The sequence below is a fragment of the Hemicordylus capensis genome, chromosome 3 (genome assembly GCF_027244095.1).
Source record: "Hemicordylus capensis ecotype Gifberg chromosome 3, rHemCap1.1.pri, whole genome shotgun sequence".
NCBI classification, from domain to species: Eukaryota; Metazoa; Chordata; class Lepidosauria; order Squamata; family Cordylidae; genus Hemicordylus; species Hemicordylus capensis.
In genome coordinates this window covers 321,191,023-321,213,433 of record NC_069659.1, presented here as the reverse complement: position 1 = coordinate 321,213,433, position 22,411 = coordinate 321,191,023, and the positions used below count along the sequence as shown (strand labels likewise).

Below are 22,411 nucleotides of genomic sequence, written 5' to 3'. Positions count from 1 at the left end.
ATAAGAAATAATGGCCTGGTTCGAGTCCCATTATATCCTATGAGAGAAAAATAAAAATATTTTTCAAAAATTCATAAAAAATCGTACGAGTGTCCGATTGCTTTGGGGTTTGGGTGACAGGTACCCCTGGGTGCCAACTACCATCTGACCAATTTTCAGCTTTCAGAACCGATCCAAACCGGTCCGAACCGGTTCGAAACGAACCACCCCCAGTTCGGTTCGGATTCGAACCGAACCAGGGGTGGTTCGGTTCGATCCGAACCTCCGAACCGGAACCGGTTCGGACCCGAACCGGTTCGGATCCGAACCGGTTCGCACATCCCTACTGGCTTCTCCAAGATAAGGCTGAGAGAGAGATTCTTGCCTGCAACCTTGGAGAAGCCGCTGCCAATCTGTGAAGACAATACTGAGCTAGATGGACCAGTGGTCTGACTCAGTATATCCCTAATTCTGGACTTCTGCAAGAGCTATCTGGAACTATCAGTCAGTGATCTGCCTAACAAAAGAGTTGGCCAGCTAGCATTCCTAACCATAACCCCATGTTTGTTCCTATAGATTCACTTTTTAGAATCCTATAGATTCACTTCCTTTAGATTCACTTGTTGATATATTTTTAAACTGAAAGTAGATCCTATTTGAAACTACACACCATCTGAGGAAATTTTATTGGCAGTTTGAAAAATGCCTTTTTCTGACTTTTTGTGTGTGGGGGGGTATGGCTTGTGAATATGTTTGCCTGTTTATTTAATCACCCCCCGCTTTCTCTTTCAATTGACTTCATATGCCCTCACTGATATCAAAACACAGTTGAATCTGAATACAGTGATATCCCATTCACTATGGGATATGAAATTACTCCCAAGACAAATCCAGGGAGCATTTTCCTTCATAATTGACTTTGTTTCTAATGGTGTGACTTAAGTAAGTTTATTGTTGTAACCACAGGTCATAACACAAATGGTCTGACTTTGTATAAGACAGTTTCCTACGTCACCTATGGACTCAGTTATATCACCATGTCGCTAAATATATTTGGCTACGTAGTCATGATATCATTCTGTTCACTATGGGATCTTTGTTTAATGAGGATCACCCTTTTGAGTAATTCAGGAAGAAATAATGTCTTCCTTTCTTCCTGAATTGGGAATGGAGGCAGAAAATGAGGGGGCAGGGGAACAGCAGTAAACTCAAAGTTATTTTGTGGAAACGTTTCAAAAACCTCCACTGCTCCCCCAAATAATTGTTAGGCCCTGAAATCGAAACTGGAGAATCTGTGGCAAGCTCAGATAAGAAGCATCATCCAGCAGCAATATAGAAAAACTTTTGTGGTGACTGGTAGTATGATGAGCAAATCATCTGATTAGAAAGGGTGCCAGATAAAAAATGAGCCAAAATATTGAGGAGATGTAATGTGAGGAACCTTGGAATCACTGATATAATCTATATATATATTTCTCCTGGGTGTGCCATGGAATGTGCATCTCGGCGGCCCAGCTGATTGACTGAGTGGCGGAGGCACTTGATTGGCTGGCGCACCCAGGAGAATTGGCTGGCTGGGAAGATGTGAAGTGATGCGGCAGCGGCGGGCCTGGCACAGCCTAGCCGCAGATGCAAGGCGGTGGTGGCGGGCCCGGCCACAAATGCGAGGCAGTGGCTGGCGGGCCCAGCCCAGCCACGGATGCGAGGTGGCAACCGGCGGGCCCGGTGGCGGGGCGGCAGTGGGCCCAGCAGCATGGCAGCAGTGGCAGGCCCAGTCCGGCCGCAGAGTAAAGACGTGGTGGAGGATCCAGCCTGGCCCGGCCGTGGGGTAGCAAGGTGGCGGCGGGTGTGGCGACGCAACGACAGGTACGGCCGCAGCGGCTGCACTCGGCCCAGCCACAGCACTCGATCCGGCAGCCTGGGCTCGGCGCTCGGCTTGGCAGCCTGGGCTTGACACTCGGCCTGTCCGGAGACTGGGGCAGGTGGGGGGGGAGGAGAGGTAGCCGGCCCGAAAGAGAGAACAGATGCTCTGTGCAGGGGTCGGCTAGTAAAGATCTAATACATATGGACAAGAGCTGCTGCTGAATATCATCATTGTCTGAAATCAGAGAAATGAAGTCTCATATTATTTGCAATACGTTTGTTGAGAGACAGTTAATAGTAACTGGCTGTGAACAGAATAAAAAGTTTCCTCGTATTACCTTGTTTTCAAATCACATCTGATTTTAAGTAATCGGCATGTATGTTACTGGAAGAGTGTAGACCTGCGTGGGCTTCAAGGCTGTTGTTGACTGCTGCTCTGAAGAATCTAAAACCACTAGCTAAGCTGACATTTTTGCTTACAAAAGCATTTTAATTATATTGTCAGAAATGCAAAAAGTAGATGGTTAAAAATGGGATGGATTCACAGTCACAATTCCAAACACTTAATCCAGCAGGAATGTGCATTGCTTCCTCTTTTAAAAAAAAAAATTTTTTTTTACACTTTATTCAACATTAAGTTCAACAATCATTAGATTGACTAGTCCATAACAGACATCATTTCTAACATATTACAAGACACTTTTTAAATACTCTTCCTTATGTCCTCCTTCTGCTTTGTGACAATACCTCTTTTTCACTACAAACTTAACTTTTCTTAAATGCCTTCAGATTTTAGTTTTTCATAAGATCACTTATTTTTCATAACTCACTCATACAAGACCAAGCCCCCATTGTCTGTTGATCAATGTGAGGTTGCATACTGCTCTTCCAGAACATTAGCTTCATTCTCCCAGCTAGTGCTATGATACCATGAGCTTTAAGTAACTAGGGATGTGCGAACCAGCAAGAGGTTGAGCTGATTTGCCATCGAACCCAGCCCAGTTTGGCTTGAAGTTGAGCCAAACCCCGGGCCAGCTCATGGCTGGCTCGGGGTTCTAAAAGGTTTTTAAAAAACCTTACCACCAGGTTCGGTGGCCACCGGGTGTGCTGATGCGGCTGCAGAGATATCTCTGAAGGTTCCCCCTCCCCTGTTGGCCTCCCCCTGGTCTTTTTGGGGTCATTTAGGCCCATTTTCGGCCCTCTCCCTGCTCATGGTGGCCATTTTGAAGACCACTGTGCATGGGCTATTTGCATTTCCAGGTCATGACCTGGAGGTAAGATTAAAAAAAATTAATAATAATAATTAACCTTTAGAACCCCAAACAGGTTTGAATTCAAGCTGAATCGGGGTTCTAGCTCAGGCATGGCGAAACCAAACATGCCTGAGCCAGGCAAGCCTGGTTCAGACTCAAACAGAACTGGGCAAACTGGTTTTGTGCACACCCTATAAGTAACTTGAACTTCATTATATGTCAGCTAGTGAATTCAGTTGCAGTGTCCTAGTCATAAAGAGTTACAATATTTTGAAAGATGAATGAATTAAAATCATAATATATTTTCAATGCAATCTTATTCATGTTTACGTAGAATTAGGTCCCACTGGGTTCAGTTGAGCTTATTTCTTTGTAAACATGTTTAGGATTGAAGCCTAAGCTTCTTCTGCGAAGTGAGATTCTGATGTAAACCCTAGTAGTGGCACATACTGTAGTTTCATTCTGTGTTTCATTAAGGATTAACAATCTTGTACAGTACTGTAAAATCATCTCAGCTATGGAATTTGGTCCAAACCCTTATCTCAGCCACTCATCCAAACCTCTCTATGGCCATTATTTGTGCTAATGTGGGGAGTGCAACATCTAAATGCATTTTGTTATGTTTGTATCTCCCAGCTTATATAATGTTGCATACCAGTGCCACCATCAGTACCAGGACATGCAGCAATGGTGAGCAAAACATCTAGGAGCTGAAGCTGTGATGAAGCAATTTTAAACACTATTCTCCCCATGTATAGCATCAACACAGGTAATAACCTTCTTGAAGCCTGCACATGGGGTAAAGAAGAACAGCTTCATTAACCTTAACTGACTTTCACTAAATATTATGGAACATCTAGTCAACCACCACCAATGGGCAACACCACTGAATGAAAATTTAAAATGTTATAGTGAACATACATGATTGCATCCAAAATGCACGGGCTGACATCCTAACAAACAAAGGACATCATGGTTGCATAAAGCTGCTGTGTTAGCTACTTGTGCTAACTGGAGCTTGCTTTCCAGACATGATGAGCTACTGCAAGCATACTTACGCAGCGGTGTGAAACAATGTCACTTCTTGTTTGCTTTATATAGAACTTTTACACAATTGCACAACTGTGCAGTTGTGCAAATACCTGGTTCTTAGTGGAAGTATGTAATCTTCATGTGCTGGCATAGCATTCCTCATTAAGCAAGTGCTTCATTAGTCTGGATGTCATTTTTTAAAGAGTAAGTCCCAGTGGAATTATCTAGTGAGTAGACATGCTTAAGATCAAATGAAATCTTACTGGCAAAGATGGGTTTAAAATCCCTACTGCAGCAAATCTTTACTCATTTTTGCAAGTATTTTGCAAGAACCACAGGCATTGTAGACTATCGCACTTGATGAAATACCCGATTGCTCATACCATCATAAACTAGTTAATCTTTAAGATTTTGCTGCTGGTTCAAGGGTCACAAAAGAAGCATCAGAAAGAAAACAACATGCACCCCTTCATTAGAAAGACATAGGACCGGGTCTCACGATCAGTGAGACCTGGTTCAGCAGTGTGCACGGGGAGAGCGAGCTAAGCCCGTTCTCCCTGCACATGAGTGGGGAGGGAGCCCTGGGCAGCCGGATCGGCCACCCACATGATTGCCGGCTCCATGATGGAGCCAGCGGGGGCTGGGGAGCTCGGGGGCCGCGTGGTCCTGGAAGCTCCAGTATGCCCTGCGCGAGCACACAAGGCATACTGGGGAGATCCCCAGAGCCGGGAAGCAGCTTTTCGCCTCCCCTCCAAGTGTCTACTCTCGAGTAGCCGTGCCGTAGAGCCATGCCGTGGCTAGTCATGATCAGATAGCCCGGGTTTACGGAGCACACCCGGGCTAAGGGGAGGGGTACTTGAGCGGATTACCCGCCCTAGAACCACTGGGCTCGCAGCCGAGCCCGGTGGTTCTCACGATCAGCAAAAATCAGGCTAGCAGAGGCTAGCCCAATTTTTGCTGATCATGAGAATAGCCCCATAATGTAACACTATCTACAGCAGAATATGAAAAGATAAAAGACAGCGGACATAGGGACACTTGTATTACTACATGGCATCCTTCAAGAAGTAAAACTGCTGTCAAAGCGATCATTCTGAGGTCCAGCAAGTCAGTTGTCAAAAGGTCACTTAGTAGACCCCAACTAAATCACATAGCGAGGTCATTCACACAATCGAAAACTGTGTTCTACCAAGGTTCGGGAGCTTTGTGTGCTCCTAATTTTCAGTCACGTGGAAGCAAGGTAGGAGGAAAACCTGGGTAATAGTGATTGTGTGAAAGCAAGACAGGAGGAAAACCTGGGTAGCTTTTACTCGTACCTTGTTTCCACACAATCATTTCTACCCAGGACTTCCTCTAACCTTGCTTCCACACAGCCAAAAATTGGGAGCACACACAGCTCCCAAACCTGGGTGGAGCACAGCTTTTGATTGTGTGAATGACCACAGCATGTGAGATAATTAATTGGATTCCAAGCAAGGCAGAACAAAAATAGCTCTAAAACCACAATTTCACACTTGGAATAGTCAGAAAGGATCATTCCTTTGATTTCAATGTTTTATTTTAAATTAATAACAAATTGATTAAGATTTATTTATTTATTTTTAAAAAACAGTCTTGCCCAGAGGGAGAAAAGGATTTTGCAATAATTACAATGTCCAAGAAATTACATCAAAGTTATTGGCAGAAAAGAAACACTCCTCCTTGTACAAAACCCACCCCAAATAAACCAGAAAAAAAATAGAATCAAAGGAATTCTGTAGGCATTATTTCCTTTATAAATTCTTATTTAGCCATTCTAAGTAGTTATTAACCATTCTCTGTCCTGTAGTTAGGGTGAATGGGCTTGTAATAAAAATAAGAGCCCCATGAACAGCATCTTCGACATGGTCATGTGTTACCTGAACTCCTGCTTCCCTAAGTCGTGAGACGTACATAATTCCATCATCTCTCAAGACGTCATGTTGACAAGTAACAACATATGTGAGAGGTAATCCACGCAACTTGATGTCATCAACCAATAATGGTGCTGCTCTTGGATCAAGGAACCCTGGATATTTCTCTCCAAGCTTGGAACTTCCATGCGTTGGCGTGGTATAAATATGGCCCTTTTTGAACTTTTCAGGTAGCCAGTTACTCCAGTTTACATACTTAAACAAATGGCTTAACTCTGCAGGAACAAGCTGGTTGGTTTCCATCGCTTTGTGCAGAGAGATGTCTGTTGTAAAATACTCACTCCAAAACCTGAGCATTAATGACTTTGGCAGAATTGGCATGTACTCATTATCTTGATAGGATGGTAAATCCATATCAATGGTCTGAAGAGCAGGGTAAAGCAAAGCTTGGATCTTCAATTTAACTTTCACATCAGGGTCATCTAAAAGCTATACATTTTTAGGGGGGAAAATAATTGATGACTGAAGATGGCTTCTTCCATGAAAAAATCTCACTAGAAAACATATTTGTTATATGGTATAACCAAACAAGAACATTAGACATTCCAGATTTATTTGGGCTATCTGCCTATTTTATTCACACACATGTGTGTGCGCACGTGTGCGCGTGCACACACACACGTTTTCCATCACATGAAGGAGGAGGGGCATTTTAAAAAAATAATCTTCCCTTCCCTCTGCAGCTGCCTGTGCCTCTCAAAATCATGTCCCTGAGGGCAGGGGGGACCTTAAGGGCATAGATTTGGGAGGCACAGGTGGCTGCAGAGGGACTGGAAGATGGTTGAAAATCATCCTCTTCCCTCTCACAGTGGAAAATGCTGACACACCATGGGCGTAACTATAATAGGGCAAGGGGAGACAGTTGTCTGGGGGCCCACTGCCTTGGGGGGCCCCCATAGGCAAGTCACATGACTCTCCCCTGCCACGCACCCGCCCAGGCTTCCTTCAGTTGCATTCATCTTCCAAAATTGATGCGAGTGTTAAGACCTGAAGCTACCAGAAGAGCATGTCTTTTTATAGTACCATTAAATGACTTGCATCGTCCACAATTTACAAAACCTTTAAAAAAATAATTTAGGATGATGTTTTTTGTGACACATAGGTTGGAGATATATATAAAAAATTTACTATGCTTTTTGTTACCACTATTCAGCCTCGTTTAAGATTTCTTTACTTCATGAGCTGCGCTTCAGTGGGGGGGGGGCATGGCAAAATCTTGTCTCTGGGCCCACTCCAATCTTACTACGCCCCTGTGACACACCAACACCACAGTCTGGATGCCAGCCTCTACCTTTCATTTAAAGAGTTGAATTTAAAAAATCCATTCATCCACAGAATCTCTCACAGAAGGTGCAGATAGTTGCTAAGAGAAACCCATAATTCCTAGACAGCATTTTCTCCAGTTTTTTCATACCTAAGCTCACTTCCAGTATCAGAGCACATCTAAGGAGAAAGGTTCCTGGTAGGAGATGTAAATTGTCAACATGAGGAGGGTTTAGCAGTCCCACCCATGAGTCACTTCTGCTCTAGAAACTGGATCTCCCCGCCACACTTTATATTCCACGGTGGCAGATATTGAAGCTCTTCTCATGATCAATGAGAAGAGTTGGGGCTAACTGAGGGAAAGGAGGGTTAACCTTACCCTCTCCGCAGACAATCCTCTGTTAGTCTCTGGGAGGGCAGATCACCCACCCAGATGAGCAGCAGGTTCCCTGTGGTGCTCTCGGGTGCTCTGGGGGTTGGGCGCAGGGAAGTGCCATGGCACAGTGTCCCGCCCCCCCCCCCCCGCCCCTGGAGTCCCAATAATGCACCGTGTGAGTGTGCAGTGCATTACCAGGAGCCACCTCTCCCCACCAATGTGCCCACCACGGCTGCAAGCAGCTGTGGCAGACACATGGTCACTTAGCCCGGTTTTGGGGCATGCTTGCACCCAAAACCTGTGTTAAGCAGCGAACTGCTTAAGAGGATTTGCTGCCGTGCAGCTCCCGGCAGTTCTCACACACAGCGAAAACTGGGCTGGGCTACCCTGGTCTGTTTTGTGCTTTTCATGAGAATAGCTTCATTTTTTCAATCATGGATCTGCCATTGTCACATCTAGTTTGGTCTCCAGTGCCACTTCATTTTCTGATTCATCTTCTGAATGAATGAATGAATGAATGAATATATACATGCATACATTTATTTATTTAGAGAATATTTGTATAGAACACTCTTCAAGCATTTAAAGCAATTTAAAAAAAAATAGAATCAAAACTACACCATAAATCCAGAAATAAATAAGAGACTGACAAGTTCAGGAATGGCAATCCCAAAAGGTCACAGGCCATGGGATGACTTCAGCCACTGATGATTCAATAGTCTAACAAAGATTAAGTCTAATTTAGATTTTGGACTTGGTGCATGTATATGTCTACCACTTACCTGCTGTGCTACTGCTGCAGCTAAGTTCCCTCCTGCACTGTCTCCTGAAATGCATATTCTGCTTGGATCTACATTGTACTGCTCAAGAATACTGCTTTGCAGGAAATACTTGGCAACTGTGTACACATCTTCGAACTGAACTGGAAAATGATATTTTGGTGCCAGTCTGTACCTTTGTAAGTGATTTAAAGAGATGTTATTGTTAAGCACGCTTGCCAGTTGAGCAAAACAAAATAAAGACTTCTTACCTGATTTATTATATTAGTGAACTTGCCCCACCCTTCAATTAAGTTTACTTGTTTAAACACACATTTCAGAATAGGCACATACAAGCTTGTCTGTACCTATCCCCCTCCCCTGTTCCCCTTCAACAGGCACCCGCCCCCAAATTGCCCTCCCCCCTCACTGGAACTTTAAACCCATTTTAAAACCTTATCACGGCTGAATCTGGCAGAGAAGAGGTGTGTGTGTGTGGTTTAACAGGATCTGTAACAATAGTCCCCTGCTAACTGATCAAAGAAGCACCTTTCTGAAATGGTGAACCTCTTTATTAAGCAGGAGGAGAGCAACTGGCCCTATCCATTCCCAGCACATCATCCCTACAGTGGCTGTTGCTGGTGTCAATCCTGATTCCTTTTTAGACTGTGAGCCCTTTGGGGACAGGGAGCCATTTAATTTAACTTACTTACTTACTTATTTCTATGTAAACCACCTTGGGAACTTTTGTTGAAAGTGGTATATAAATATTCATTGTATTCATCATATATCACCATTAACTGAATTAATGGTCATTTTGAGAAGACAATGCACTCCTCAAAGTTGCAATCCATAACCATAACTAGTACAAAGGAAGAAGAAGAAACCTAGAAGCCAGTTTGTATTTATTATCTCTGCTATAATCATTAGTGCTTCTACTTGTAGGATGAATATTGACATAATATTGAAAGAGGATTCACAGTAGTTATGTGGCCTGCTATGCTCTTCAACTAAACTTCACCCTTCCAGCCTGTAGCGTACTGTTGGTGGGCAACGGATGATTTTACTACTTCATAGAAGAGCAAACCATACCATTGACCAGTCACATAATCCTAGGCCAGTGTTAGCTAAGCTACAAAACTATCTATCGTATAAGTGAGAGGTAATTATGGGCAGATCATGCTTCAGTGGTCTGCTACAAGGAATTGTCTAGTTATGCCAAGAACAGGAAGTTAAAAGGAATATGTACCTATGCATCTAAAGCATTTCAAGAGAATGGTGAAACTTTTCTTTTGATTTGCAGTTTGCACCTGGTATGAGCTGTTGCTGGGGAGGCAGAGTAATCTAAGTAGCAATCAGTCTAAGGAGTCATCAATCATTTCACATAGCCAAGGAGTATGATGAAGTATTAGGTGATTTGCATTATTTGGCCAGTGAGAGAAATTTTGGGATGACCCAAAGTGCAGTCAATGATATTGTAATCATTTCTCATTATTCTAGTAAACCAAATTCCAAGGTCTATCAGTATGAACTGTGTTTGTAAGCTTTTTTGCAATCTTTCTTTTACTATGGCCATTGTGGCTGGGGATGATGGGAGTTATAAATATAAATATTTTTTAGATTGTGAGCCCTTTGGGGACAGGGTACTATCTTGTTTGTTTGTTTGTTTGTTTGTTATTTCTCTGTGTAAACCACCCTGAGCCATTTTGGGAAGGGTGGTATAGAAATCGAATGAATGAATGAATGAATGAACCGGGTCTCACAATCAGGGAGACTAAGCCTGCTCTCCCCGCTCACAAATGAGCAGGGAGCCCTGGGCGGCCGGATTGGCTGCCCACATGATGGCCGGCTCCGTGACGGAGCCGGTGGGGGGTGGGGGGAGCGGGGGCCACGCGCCCCCCCCCAGCCCCAGTATGCTCTGCACGACTGCGCAGGGCATACTGGGGAGACCCCCGGAGCCGGGAGATGGTTTTCGCCTCCCGGCCAGGGGTCTACTCATGAGTAGACACAGTGTGAAGGCACGCCGCAGCTACTCATGATCGTAAAAAGCAGGTTTGCTGGAGCACTCGCTCCGCAAACCTGCTTTTTACTAGGGGTTCTCGAGCGGGTTACCCACTCAAGAACCACCGAGCTCGGCTGCGAGCCTGGTGGTTCTTACAGTCAACAAAAATCGGGCTAGCCTCTGCTAGTCCAATTTTTGTTGATCGTGAGAAGCGCCCCAATGAGTTGTAGTCCAACAACATCTGGGGATCCAAGGCTGGCAACCTGTGCCCTAAGCCAAGAGAATATGCCTAACATACTGGAGTCCAGTGTTCCCTCTAAGGCATCCACGTGTGTGCGTGCTAACACATTTTTTGATGTCTACTCAGTTAATTTTAGATACCGCTCAGGTTTGATCAGGAAGGTCCCACTCTGAATGGATGTGCGCTCATACTGTCTTGATATTGCCTCCCAGAACAAAACTCATTCTGCACACAGGTGGAAAAAAAAGAGAACGAACATTGCTGGAGTCTATCAGAGGGATATGAATCCCTCCCCAAAGCCTTCAAATGTGGCATCTCTTCAGTTGTTGAATTCCCTTCCTGCGTTGGCCTGTAGTCCAAACCCGCATGCTTTCCAGGAGTGTTTTTTTCTTTGGACTGACTTTGAACAGCCATGGTTATGCAAGAGTGAGATCGCGTTCATATATATCTTTTGGTTGGTTGGTTGTGCCGTCGAGTCAGTGTCAACTCCTGGCGACCACAGAGCCATGTGATTTTCTTGGTAGAGTACAGGAGGGGTTTACCATTGCCATCTCCTGCGCAATATGAGATGATGCCTTTCAGCACCTTCTAGGGATGGGCATGGGTCCGGACCGGCACGGGGGGGGGTCTACCTTTAAGGGCGGGGGGGTAGAACTTACCCCTCCCACCGCTCTTCCCCCTCTGGCGCTGCATTTAAAATTGAAGTTTTCAGGGCGGCAGGGTTCCTCCCTGCCGCCCCTGCCCCCGTCGTTGCCCGGAAGAAGCTGTAATAGAAGCACGCATGTGTGCGTCGCGGCGCGCGCATGCCTGTCGCTGCCGTGTGCACACACGACACGACGTGCACATGCGTGCTTCTATTACAGCTTCTTCCGGGCAACAACGGGGGCAGGGGCGGCAGGGAGGAACGCTGCCACCCCGAAAACTTCAATTTTAAATGCAGCGCCGGAGGGGAAGAGCGGCGGGAGGGGTAAGTTCTACCCCCCCCGCCCTTAAAGGTAGACCCCCCCCCCTCGGTGCCGGACCGCCGGACCGGTCAGTTTCCGAACTGGTTCGGAGGCCTCCAACATGGCCTCCGAACCGGTTCGTGCACATCCCTAGCACCTTCCTATATCGCTGCTGCCCAATATAGGAGTTTCCCATATTCTGGGAAACATACCAGTAGGGATTCGAACCAACAGCCTCCGGCTCTCTAGGCAGGTTGCTTCTCTACTGCGCCATTAGGTGGCTGGGTATATATCTTTTAGATATTCATATATCTTTTAGATACGCTTATTTCATTGTATTTCTTTCTTAAATCTGTGGTTAAAAGCCTGAACCTTGGAAAGGGGTCTGAGAGAATAAATTAGCTTTCCACATTAATAAATAAAGCTTGCCAGGTTGCTTTCTTTTTGTAGTTAAAAATTGTATTTAGATGTATGTTTTGTGTGGGCTTGCCAAATAAAAAAGTAAGTTATAGAAAGTGAGCTTTGTCGACAGAGCTAGATTTGTTTTGTTTTTTCTTGGAATCATTAAATCATTCTTGAAATGATTTCATTCAGATAGATAGATAGATAGATAGATAGATAGATAGATAGATACACACACACACATTGACATTTTCTTGACTGGGCTAGATCTTTTAGGAGATGTCTATTAAAGCAAAAACCAGAAACTTTGGTTACAGTCCAGGACAAAGGGTCAAACCAGACGTGATGCTAAATGTGGCATCATTACTTCCTTTTTTGCTAAACTCAGTAGCAGCCATAGGGCGTATGTGTAGGGGTGCTAATCATGATGCTACCATGGCATGTGATCCCAATATTTTACTCCTTCCTTCCATGCCACAGTCTTAATTAAACCCCGCCCCCACAAGCTATTATAAACCCCAGAAGAAACTTCCATAGGCACATACCTCCTCCTCATGCACTGCAGTCCTGATCCTGATACTCTCCCCAGTCCCTTTTGACCCTTTTTGGCTGCCTATCTTTTGCTGCCTCCTGTTAACTGGACTTGATGTGTTACACGCCTGCTGGAAAGGATGCTACAGGTGTGAATCTTCCAGCTGTTTTAGGGGAGGCAAACAGCCGTCAGTGTAGAGAGCAAGAAAGTCCTGTAGATCAGCCCTGGTGCTGGGCTGGTTATAATTATGTGTTTGGGCTCTGGTACAAATGAGGGAATAGGGCTGCCTTTGGGAGTTCAGGAGCAGCTATTTCAGTAGTGGTGGGGAATAGATTTGGTATGGGCTGGATGGCAGGCTGTTAAAGGGGAAGGGACCAGCTCGCCTGGTGGCAACTTGGGATCAGGCCTTCTCTTTAGTTGCTCCTGGGCTCTTGAATACGCTCCCTATGGATATTAGAAGCTTAGGAGTTTTCTCAGCATTTAAAAGAGCCCTAAAAACATATCTTTATAGTCTGGTCTTTAGTGAGTATTGAAATGATTTTAAACTGGTTTTAATTGTGTTTTAATGAGTTATTTATATGGTTTTTCTAAAACAAATTTAAAATAAAATCTGTTTTTATATTTGTGAACTGCCTAGAACCATCTTGGTGAGGCAGAATAAAAATCTAATAAATAAAAATAAATAATTAAACTAATAAAAGAACATGTCTGGAGTGCCAGGGAACTCCCAAAAGCATTTGTGCAACCACCTGCGCTTCAAGGACTGTTTCAAGCATGCAGCACCACAGGGATGTTATGAGTGCCAGTGTTAAGATGCTCTGGATATAAGCCAATGGACTTTAGCATGCCCATCTCTGTGTTGGATTGTGGCTTAGTTTTCTGCTTGAAAGTGATCAATCTAAAAATCACATGCACACAGACTACAAAAGAAACCAAAATGAACAAAGATTCACTCCAACTTCAGTCTGAACAATCCTCTCTTACTCGACTGATATAACAATGGCATTCAGTCTTTCCGAAGTCTGTCTCGACAGGAGGTCATAGGGCTCCATGGCTGCAACAAAGTAAGTGACAAAGCATATTTTATTGCATTTGCAAAACAAACAGATAAACAGTTCCCTGTTTGTCTTGGCAGTAGCTTTTTGAGCTCTTTCCACGAATTTCCACAGTTCAGTGCTTCCTTGGCAATTTAACACAACTACTGCACAAACTGCTTATATAGCACCTAGGACTAAATAAACCATTTAAGAGCTGCTCTAGAGAGGATCTTTACATTTACATTTCACACTTGGGGGATAATGCTCTATAGTTTTAAAACACAGCATAGTCTGGATGGCTTTAAGAGTGATTTAGATAAATTCATGGAGGACAGGTCTATCAATGGCTCTAGGCCACCCCCAGCCTCAGAGGCGAGACACCTCTAAATATCAGTTGCAGGTGAGTAGCAGTAGGAAAGAGGGTGTGCCCTCAGCTCTTGCCTGTGGGCTCCCCAGAGGCATCTGGTGGGCCACTTTGTGAAGCAGGATGCTGGAGTAGATGGGCCATATCCAGCAGGCTTTTCTTATGTAACATTATCCTAAAAGGACAAACAGCACAATCTTCTAGTCCATTTACCAGTTGAGGGAGCTTTAAGGTCCTGACTGACTCCTCTGTGCTGGCAGATCTTGAACTGGGCCAATATGGACGATACAGTCCCTTCCCTTGTGATTAGAGAAGGAACACACCTACAGTGCTTCCCTCAATGGCTTCCATAGATATCCCAACAGCTCCTCAGTGTGTCCTTTTACTGTATGTGTGTGGGCGGTGGGGGGGGGGCTGCTCATATGAATGGCAGCTCTACATGCCCTCCAAACTGCCCCCCACCCATGGCATTAGGCAAAGGTACCCCTGCACACCAGGAGGATAAGAGGATATGCACGTTCATGGTGTGCACATGTCATTCTAGCACTTGCTAGAGCAGAGGTATCATCTGAAGCAGGCCATTGTACATCAGATTTGGCTACTAGAGGCAAAATACCATTTTAGTCAACACCTTGACTAGTAGAATACCATTTGAGCAGAATGGAAGTTCCCTGAAATTATATTATAAGTGGAGCCTGGATAAGGTGAAGTGCCTCCACAACCTCACTAACCCATTCACAGGTGGCAAAGTGGTGGTGGTGGGTCATTTCAGTACTATTTGGGGTGGGGTCAAAGGGGGGTGAAAGGGGGAGAAGCGGGGCCTTAGCGGCAGAAACACCAATGCTCTTACCTGGCAGCTAATGGCTGGCATTGTAGTACAAGGGGGGGGGTTCCCCAAGGATGCTGTATTATAAGTTCCATATTCACTCATAACATCTCTTGCCTGACATGTTTCAAGCTTAGGAGAGCTCTTCTTCAGAAGCAATTGTATAGTGTGATATCTTTCTTTGGGGAATGAATTCCACATTACCAGGAATGCCCTGTGATAGCTGATGGGAGATACAATCCCCAAAGAAATATATCATATTATACCACTGCCTCTGAAGAATAGCTCTCCTAAGCTTGAAACATGTCTGGTAAGAGACGTTATGAGTGAATAAAAAAACTGATCATTAGTTACCCAGCATTTTTTGAATGCCCCTCCTCCATTTTTAAACTTCATGGTGCTGCATTATTTCTCTTCCCTGCCCTCCCTGTCATTTTAATTCCCCAGAATCCCACCTGCTTAGCATCAGATTTACACTACGTTATGATGTAGCATTGTTCCAAGAGAGAATTTTGCAAGAAAAAATTGTGATGCCAGGTGGTGGCCACTGGCAGGAGAACCATCCTCACTGTGAAACAGGTGGTGAAAGGGGTACAACCCAGGGCAGCTTTGTCCCCCTTTTACCCCTGTCCTCAACTGAGAACTTACAACTTATACCTAGACTTCAATCTTGTTTTGCCAGCAAGCTGTGGTCAGTATCATGCCAGGTTGTATCACATATTCTACCTCAATGTAACTCTACAATATTACAATACAATGCATTTTTCATGGGTAACCCACAATGGTGAAAACAAGCGCTTATGCTTACCTGATCCTCCTACGCACCATCCACCTCCATGAATAAAAATCACTGCCCTTTTCAAGGAATCAGGCTGCCCTTTAGGGACATACAAGCGAACTGGTACACCATTAAATTTGGTGTCTGTCACAGTGACCTTTTCATCTGATCTTGGTGCTGTATGTTCCATATTTGTTAATATCATCAGAATTTCCATGTAGTTTGCAAGACCCAGCTTCTCGGCAACGGTAGACTAGATAATAAGAGGAATATGAATATCAGTTTATTATGCAAAGCTCAGTGCAAGCATAATAATAGCCTGCATTCATCAATGCCCTTTTCCTTCTCTGTTTAAGATAATCTGTGATCCAAAAAGTTTAACATGCACAGAATCATCCTCTTTAATCATTGATATTTGTTCTGCATTTTCCTCTTCCCTGAGCTCTGAGAAGTTTCAGAAGCAATGCTACAGAGTTTCATTTCCTTTTGCATGAGAGAGCACTAAGGACTTACATAGAGATGTGTAAAACAATTCAAGCTCGAATAGATTCAGGCTCAAAATCGGCCATTTTGAGTGTTTCGAGCTCAAAACAAAATGCCCTTAAAATATAGGGCCTGTTTCGAGCTTGAAACAGCCCCATTTCAACTCAAGTGCATTTCGAGGCCTGTTTTTCCAGGGAGAGCTGGTCTACCAATTGGGGTCAGCAGGTAGACTACTCCACCAAGGCAGGTCAGCGTGCTAAATTTGAGGCAGAGAGCTGGTCTACCTGTCAAACCAAATCAGTAGACCAACTCTTCCCTGGAAAAACAGCCCCAGTTTTCTGGGGAAAGCTGGTGTACCAATTGGGGCCAGCAGGTAGACCAGCCCTCCGCTCGAGATGTAGCATGTTGGCCTGCTTCAAAGGACTGGTCTATCTGGTGGACCCATCCTCTGAGGTGGGCCAACACATGAAGTCTGGGGCAGAGGGCTGATCTACCCACCGCGTGAGGCAGGTAGTTCAGGCCTCCACCCTAGACTTAGTGCTTTGGCCCACCTTGGAGGACTCATCTACCTGCTGACCTCAATTGATAGACCAGCTCTCCTCAGAAAAACAGGCCTCAAAATGTTTTTAACCTCAATGTTTTGAGGTTAATTTTTGAAACAAGGATTCATTGGTCAAGGATTTGAATCCGGGGAGAGCTGGTCTACCAACTGGGGTCGGTGTATAGACCAGTCCTCCAAGGTAGGTTGATGTGATATGTCCAGGGTGGAGGGCTAGTCTACCCACTGAACCCAACCAATAGACCAGCTCTCCCCAGAAACAAAGGACTTGTCTACCCGCTGACCCCCAATTGGTAGACTAGTTCTTCCCAGAAAAGCAGGCCTCAAAATGGCACTCAAAACATTTCAAGGTTGATTCATCAAAATTGTCGGCTTAGAAAATTGATACTTGACTAATCAATTCAAGGATTTTGCAATTTGTTTTGCATCTGAAACAAATTGCAAACTCTGTTTTATGCACATCTCATAACTTACTGTACTTTGTGGTATCTGTTTATTTATCGTCAGACAGCTGTTCCTGGCCACCTGCCCCACCTGGGGCCTCTCTTGTCTTGGCTGCCGAGGGAACATTAGAGCCAGTAAGGCTGGCGGAGCTCCCACCAGACACAAATTTAAAGATCAAATGTTAAAAGGCCTGAGTCTTTACCTGGCATCTAAAATAAAAAAGAGATGAAGCCAGGCAAACCTCACTGGGGTGGCTACCCCATAAAATGCGGTGCAACCACCAAAAAGGCCCTCTCCCTAGCAGAGGAGAAACCACTGAAAGGGCCCTCACCTGCCTCACCTCATTTGGCAGGGACACTCAGAGCAGGGCTTCTGAAGATCTTAAGGTCCAAATATCACCATATGGGGCAAGGCGCTTTCTCAGGTAACCTGGTCCCAAGCCATTTAGGGCTTTAGCTTTAACTAGCTGACTCTGCACAAAGCATCTGTGCGCTCTTTGGGGCCAGTGGTTACCTCTCCCCCCCCCTTCTGCCCCAGTCTCCGCTTCCGGGCCCAGCTGCCTCTCCTCCCCACCGCCACTTCTGCCCCCCTTTCTTTCCCCCCTCCTGGGCCTTGCCTCCATGGGCAGGCCCGGCCTGCCACCACCTCTGGCCTCCGCAACCAGGCCCGTCACCGCGGCGACCAATCCTCCTGGGTGCACCTCAGCCAATCAGGCGCGTCCGCTGCCCAGCCAATCAGCTGGGTGCTGGGACACACATTCCAAGGCACACCCAGGAGAATTAATATAATAGAAGGTTTAAAACAGCACTTTGAATTGGGTCTGGAAATAGACTGGGAGCCAGTGCAGCTGATGAAACACTGGCATAATATGATCAAAACATGCAGTCCCAGTTAATAGTCTTGCAGCCCTATTTTGCACCAGCTGCAGTTTCCAGACCATTTTCAAAAACAGCCCCGTGTACAATGTATTGCAGTAATCTAAGTGAGAGGTTACCAGAGCATGAGTGACTGTACACAGTTCCATTATCTTGATGAAATTCTTACAACTATATAAAGTAAGTAACATTACTCCCATAATGCTGAGAGAGAGTGGCTTGCCTAAAGCCTCTAAATGAGTTCATGGTGATTTCATATTTAGCAGTTGTGACACCATATTACTGTGTTTACTGTTACATCATATTACTGTATTACACCATGTGCTTGCCATTTCACACCTCATTATTGATTTATCCTCACCTCAAACCCTAGCAGCACTGTCATGCATAGTACACAAAAGTACATTTGAGCTTCTTGTGCACTGTTTTTGCCATAAATGAAAATTGCAGATGTGATAGAGCACTAAAGAAAATCAAGTATACACATTCTAGATACTGTAAGTTTTATATCTGCGTACTAACCAGATGAGAAGGGTTTGCTGAAGGGAGGTTACAGCTGAGCTAAGACTGAACCCCTTGCCCCTCAAGCATAAGGACCTATATTATTTAGGTCCTAATAATTAATAGTAATTAAATCAATAATAATTTAGGTCCTAACAAAATTCCTAATAATGACTGGTGGAATGTGTGCAAATGGTTACCTTGTATATTGCAAAGATCTCAGGGAATGAACTGTTACTCTGAATACTGCACACATACCTCTTACGGAATCCATATGAACAAATGAAGCTGCCTTATCCCGAGTCAGACCATTGGTCCATCTAGCTTAGCACTAACTACACTGACTGGCAGCAGCTTTCTGGGAATTCAGACAGGCCCTATCTGAAGATAACAGAGATTGAATCTATCCTTTCCAGAAACATCTTTACAACACTATCCTATACTAGGGGTGCACACAAAACTTGTTTGCCCAGCTCAATTCAAGTCCAGACTGGACTCAAACTGGACCAGGTATGTCCATTTTTGTGTCCCCAAATTAGGACCCTGGCGTGGCTCGAGTTCAAACTGGATTGGGGTTCTAAATGTTTTTTAAAATACATTATTTTGCTTACCGGTGGGTCCATTGGCCTCTGGGGGTTCTGTCATGGCCATGCGGGGTGGTCCCTGAAGGTTCCCCTTCCTCCACCACCACCACCACCCCCCAGGTGGTGGCCCATTTTCAGGCCATTTCAGCCCTCTCCATGGTCATGGTAGCCATTTTGGAGGTCACTGTGCATGCTACCTGGCCATTTGTGTGGCCTGGGTCATGACCCAGGCAAATGACCAGGGTGCAATGGCCACAGCACATGTACGATGGCCTCCAAAATGGCCACCGTGACCACAGAGTGAGCTGAACCAGCCCATAGAGGACTGGGGACCCAGGAGAGGAGGGGGAACCTCCAGAGATCTCCCGCAGCCATGGCAGCAATCCCCCCACCCCCGGAGGCTACCCAACGGACTGGTAAGCAATAAAATTTCTTTTTTAAAAAAAATTAGAATCCCAAACTGGTCCCAGGTTGGCCTGGGGGAGATTTGGCTTGAGGTCGAGCTGAACCAGGCCCTGTCCAGCTCAAGGGTGAGCCCTCAAGCCGGCCTGGTTCAATGGCAAACCAGCTTGACCTCAAGCTGGTTTGCACATCCCTATCCTATACATGTTTACTCAGAAAAATGTCCCATGGTAAACCCAGTTAGACTTGTAAGCATGCCTAGTAAGCATGCCTAGGTTGCTGCCTGAAAGCAACATCAATTTAGGGAGAGGAGAGGCTGGCATGTTTGGGGCTGGCATGCCCCACTTACTGTGCAGGGACAGGGACTATTTTCTAGCCACTAATCTTGGTTAAAATTGTGGGTCCCTTGATGGGGGAACAGACATACAAGTAGGTAATAATTGTTTTCATTAATATTTTTAATTTTAATATAATAATGCACTAAAAATTGACCTCGGCCCCAGTACTGCATGTCATAGCTGTTTCTGGCTCACCGGGCATTTGAGTTGTGAACCCCGACCTAAACTATCCTGCAGTAGCTGCCCATGGCGCAGACCAGATAACCAAGGAAATGTGGGGCAAAACATCCCGTTCAGGCCTTGGTACAAGACAATAGGGATGTACATGGAACCGGGGGTGGGGAGGCTCGTAGGTGGGGGGGCGGGTTCTGCTTTAAGGGCAGGGGAGGGTGCACTTACCCCAACCTGCCTCTTTTGCCCTGCCAGCACTCCATGTTTTCAAAGTCCAGCAGGGTGGCAGCATACCTCCCTGCTGCCCCATTGCCGCCTTTACCAGAAGTAGGCAGAAGTATCCAATGTGTCTGTGCACACCAGGCACAGGTGCACGCCCATGTCATGCGCATGCGCCCACAACATGCACGCACCCGCAATGCGCATGCACAAATACTTCTGCCTACTTCTGGTAAAGGTAGCAATGGGGCAGCAGCAGGGAGGTATGCTGCCACCCCAGTGGATTTTGAAAACATAGAGTGCCAATGGGGGGAAGTGGAGGGAGAGGTAAATGCACCCTCCCCTGCCCTTAAAGCCATTTGAACCAGTTCAGAGGCCCATTTAGGGCCTCCAAACCAATTCCGTGCACATCCCTACAAGACAAAGCTGCAAAACATGATCCAGATGAGAAAGCATCTTTCACTTTTGAGGACATCCCGAAGTGCCCCCAGTGTCTGACTCACATACTCTCATGCCCAGACTGATTACAGATTTCAATTAACTTTCATCATAGCAAAATGCTAGGAAACATTTCTGCCACTGCCATTTTCCCACCATAAATTTCACACCCTCTGTCTGATGTTCTTCCTGGTGCAGACGGGGTAAAAGGAAGAAAAAGCATAACTAGACTAGGCCATCAAGTGGATATTGCAAACTCCCATGCTCCCAGATAAAAAGAAATTAGATACGCTACTAGCCTTTCTGGGAGAGATTCTTAACTCATGCTGCATTTATATTCCCAGTTTTTCAGGAGAAATTCCAAATACAGTTAGGAGCTTGAATAACCCTGCAGGAGCGAAAAGCAACAAGAACAGGCCTGTCCAGATAAACCTGTCGAAGTGGGAGTTTGATGCAATAGCCTGAGGCTGTTAGCTGGTGTCAAACGCCTATTAAGAGGCTCTGGGTAATTTGGGGCAAGTATTTAGAATCCATAACGGCTTCTATGTATGCAGGGAACATCACTCACACACACACACACACACACACACACACACACACACTTTTTATGCATTCACCATATGAACAAAATAGGAAACTCTGAGTGTTTTAGTAAATGCACATTGATACTTACCTATCGTCATCATATTTGATGCTCCCAGGGAGCATAGAATGAATGATCAGGCAGGAATCACACGGAGGAATTGCATAGCTGCTCCTTGAAAGATAATCATGTGCAAGTTGTAGAGCCCCCCTACATGTGGCATAGAACCTGGCCCACATGATCAAACCAGCATTGCCATCATCTTTCTTCTCTGGTTAATGAATGAGTGCAAGTGGAGCATGTTTTGAAATCCTTCTGTTCTACTATCAGAATTACACTGTGAATTGGCTAGGTAGGAGATGATCCAGGTGGCTGGGTTTAGTGCAGTACATGATCAGTTAATACAAATACAGCAGGGAGGGGGCATTGTGTACTGAGACTGCACTGCAGACAAGTTTGCTGCTAGCTAGAAGGAGGAGTAAGAGAGATTGATCAAGCTTCTGGAACAAGTACAGCAGCAGCAACCAGGAGAGGCCACCACGGTGCTAGGTCCAGCAGCGACTTACAGGCAGAAGAGAGAGGATGACATACAGCAACACCAAGCCTTTCTGGAGGAGGATGGACTGGACCTGGCAGATTTAAAAGAGAGCAGCTGATGGCATGCAGCTACCTGCTGCAATGGCGCACCCCCCCCCCCAGGAATTTGTGCAGTGCACACCGCTGGGATGCTCATGGTATCCACACATGCACGGGCACCATTTGTGTGGTCAGCATGTTATTGCTGACCACACAAATGGTGCCTGCACATGCATGGACACCATGTGCATCCCGGCACAATGCATGGGTTCGTGGGGGAGGGGGGGCACCATCACAGCAGGAAGTTGCATGTGATGGCAGAGAGCAGGTAAGGACCTGCTCTCCTCCTCCTTAAAGATCCTGCTCGCCACTCACCCTCTCCCCGCTGATGGCACCAAACCTGCGCATGAACCTTGGTTCTACCTCCTCTTTGGTTCTACCTCCTCTTTTTTCCCCTTGCCATGTCTTCACTGCAGAACTGGAAGGACATGGTGAAAAATAAAACAGTATTGACATCCCCTTTCTCTCACTCCTGTGCAAATAGTATCACACATTCCCCATGCACGCAGACACTTTCACACATTCACACATCCGTGAGTGCATTCCCTTAGTTCAGAAAAGTCACACACGGCTAAA

General features: G+C 45.4%; 1 protein-coding gene across 5 annotated transcripts in view; it reads right to left on the bottom strand.

Annotated features, from left to right (window-relative positions):
- Positions 1–5,663: 5,663 nt before the first annotated feature.
- Positions 5,664–22,411, bottom strand: part of AADAC (arylacetamide deacetylase) — a 28,283-nt gene continuing 11,535 nt past the window's right edge. For 2 of the 5 annotated variants that reach the window (XM_053304364.1, XM_053304363.1), the window contains 4 exons: positions 15,633–15,855; positions 13,582–13,651; positions 8,501–8,672; positions 5,664–6,508 (listed from right to left, as the gene is read on the bottom strand). In XM_053304364.1, the coding sequence (XP_053160339.1) occupies positions 5,900–6,508; positions 8,501–8,672; positions 13,582–13,651; positions 15,633–15,855 (1,074 nt within the window). In that variant the 3' untranslated portion in view covers positions 5,664–5,899. Of the gene's footprint in view, positions 6,509–8,500; positions 8,673–13,581; positions 13,652–15,632; positions 15,856–17,428; positions 17,628–17,704; positions 17,774–18,082; positions 18,178–22,411 lie in introns of those variants that run through there. The other 3 variants (XM_053304365.1, XM_053304366.1, XM_053304367.1) reach the window with 3 other exon arrangements.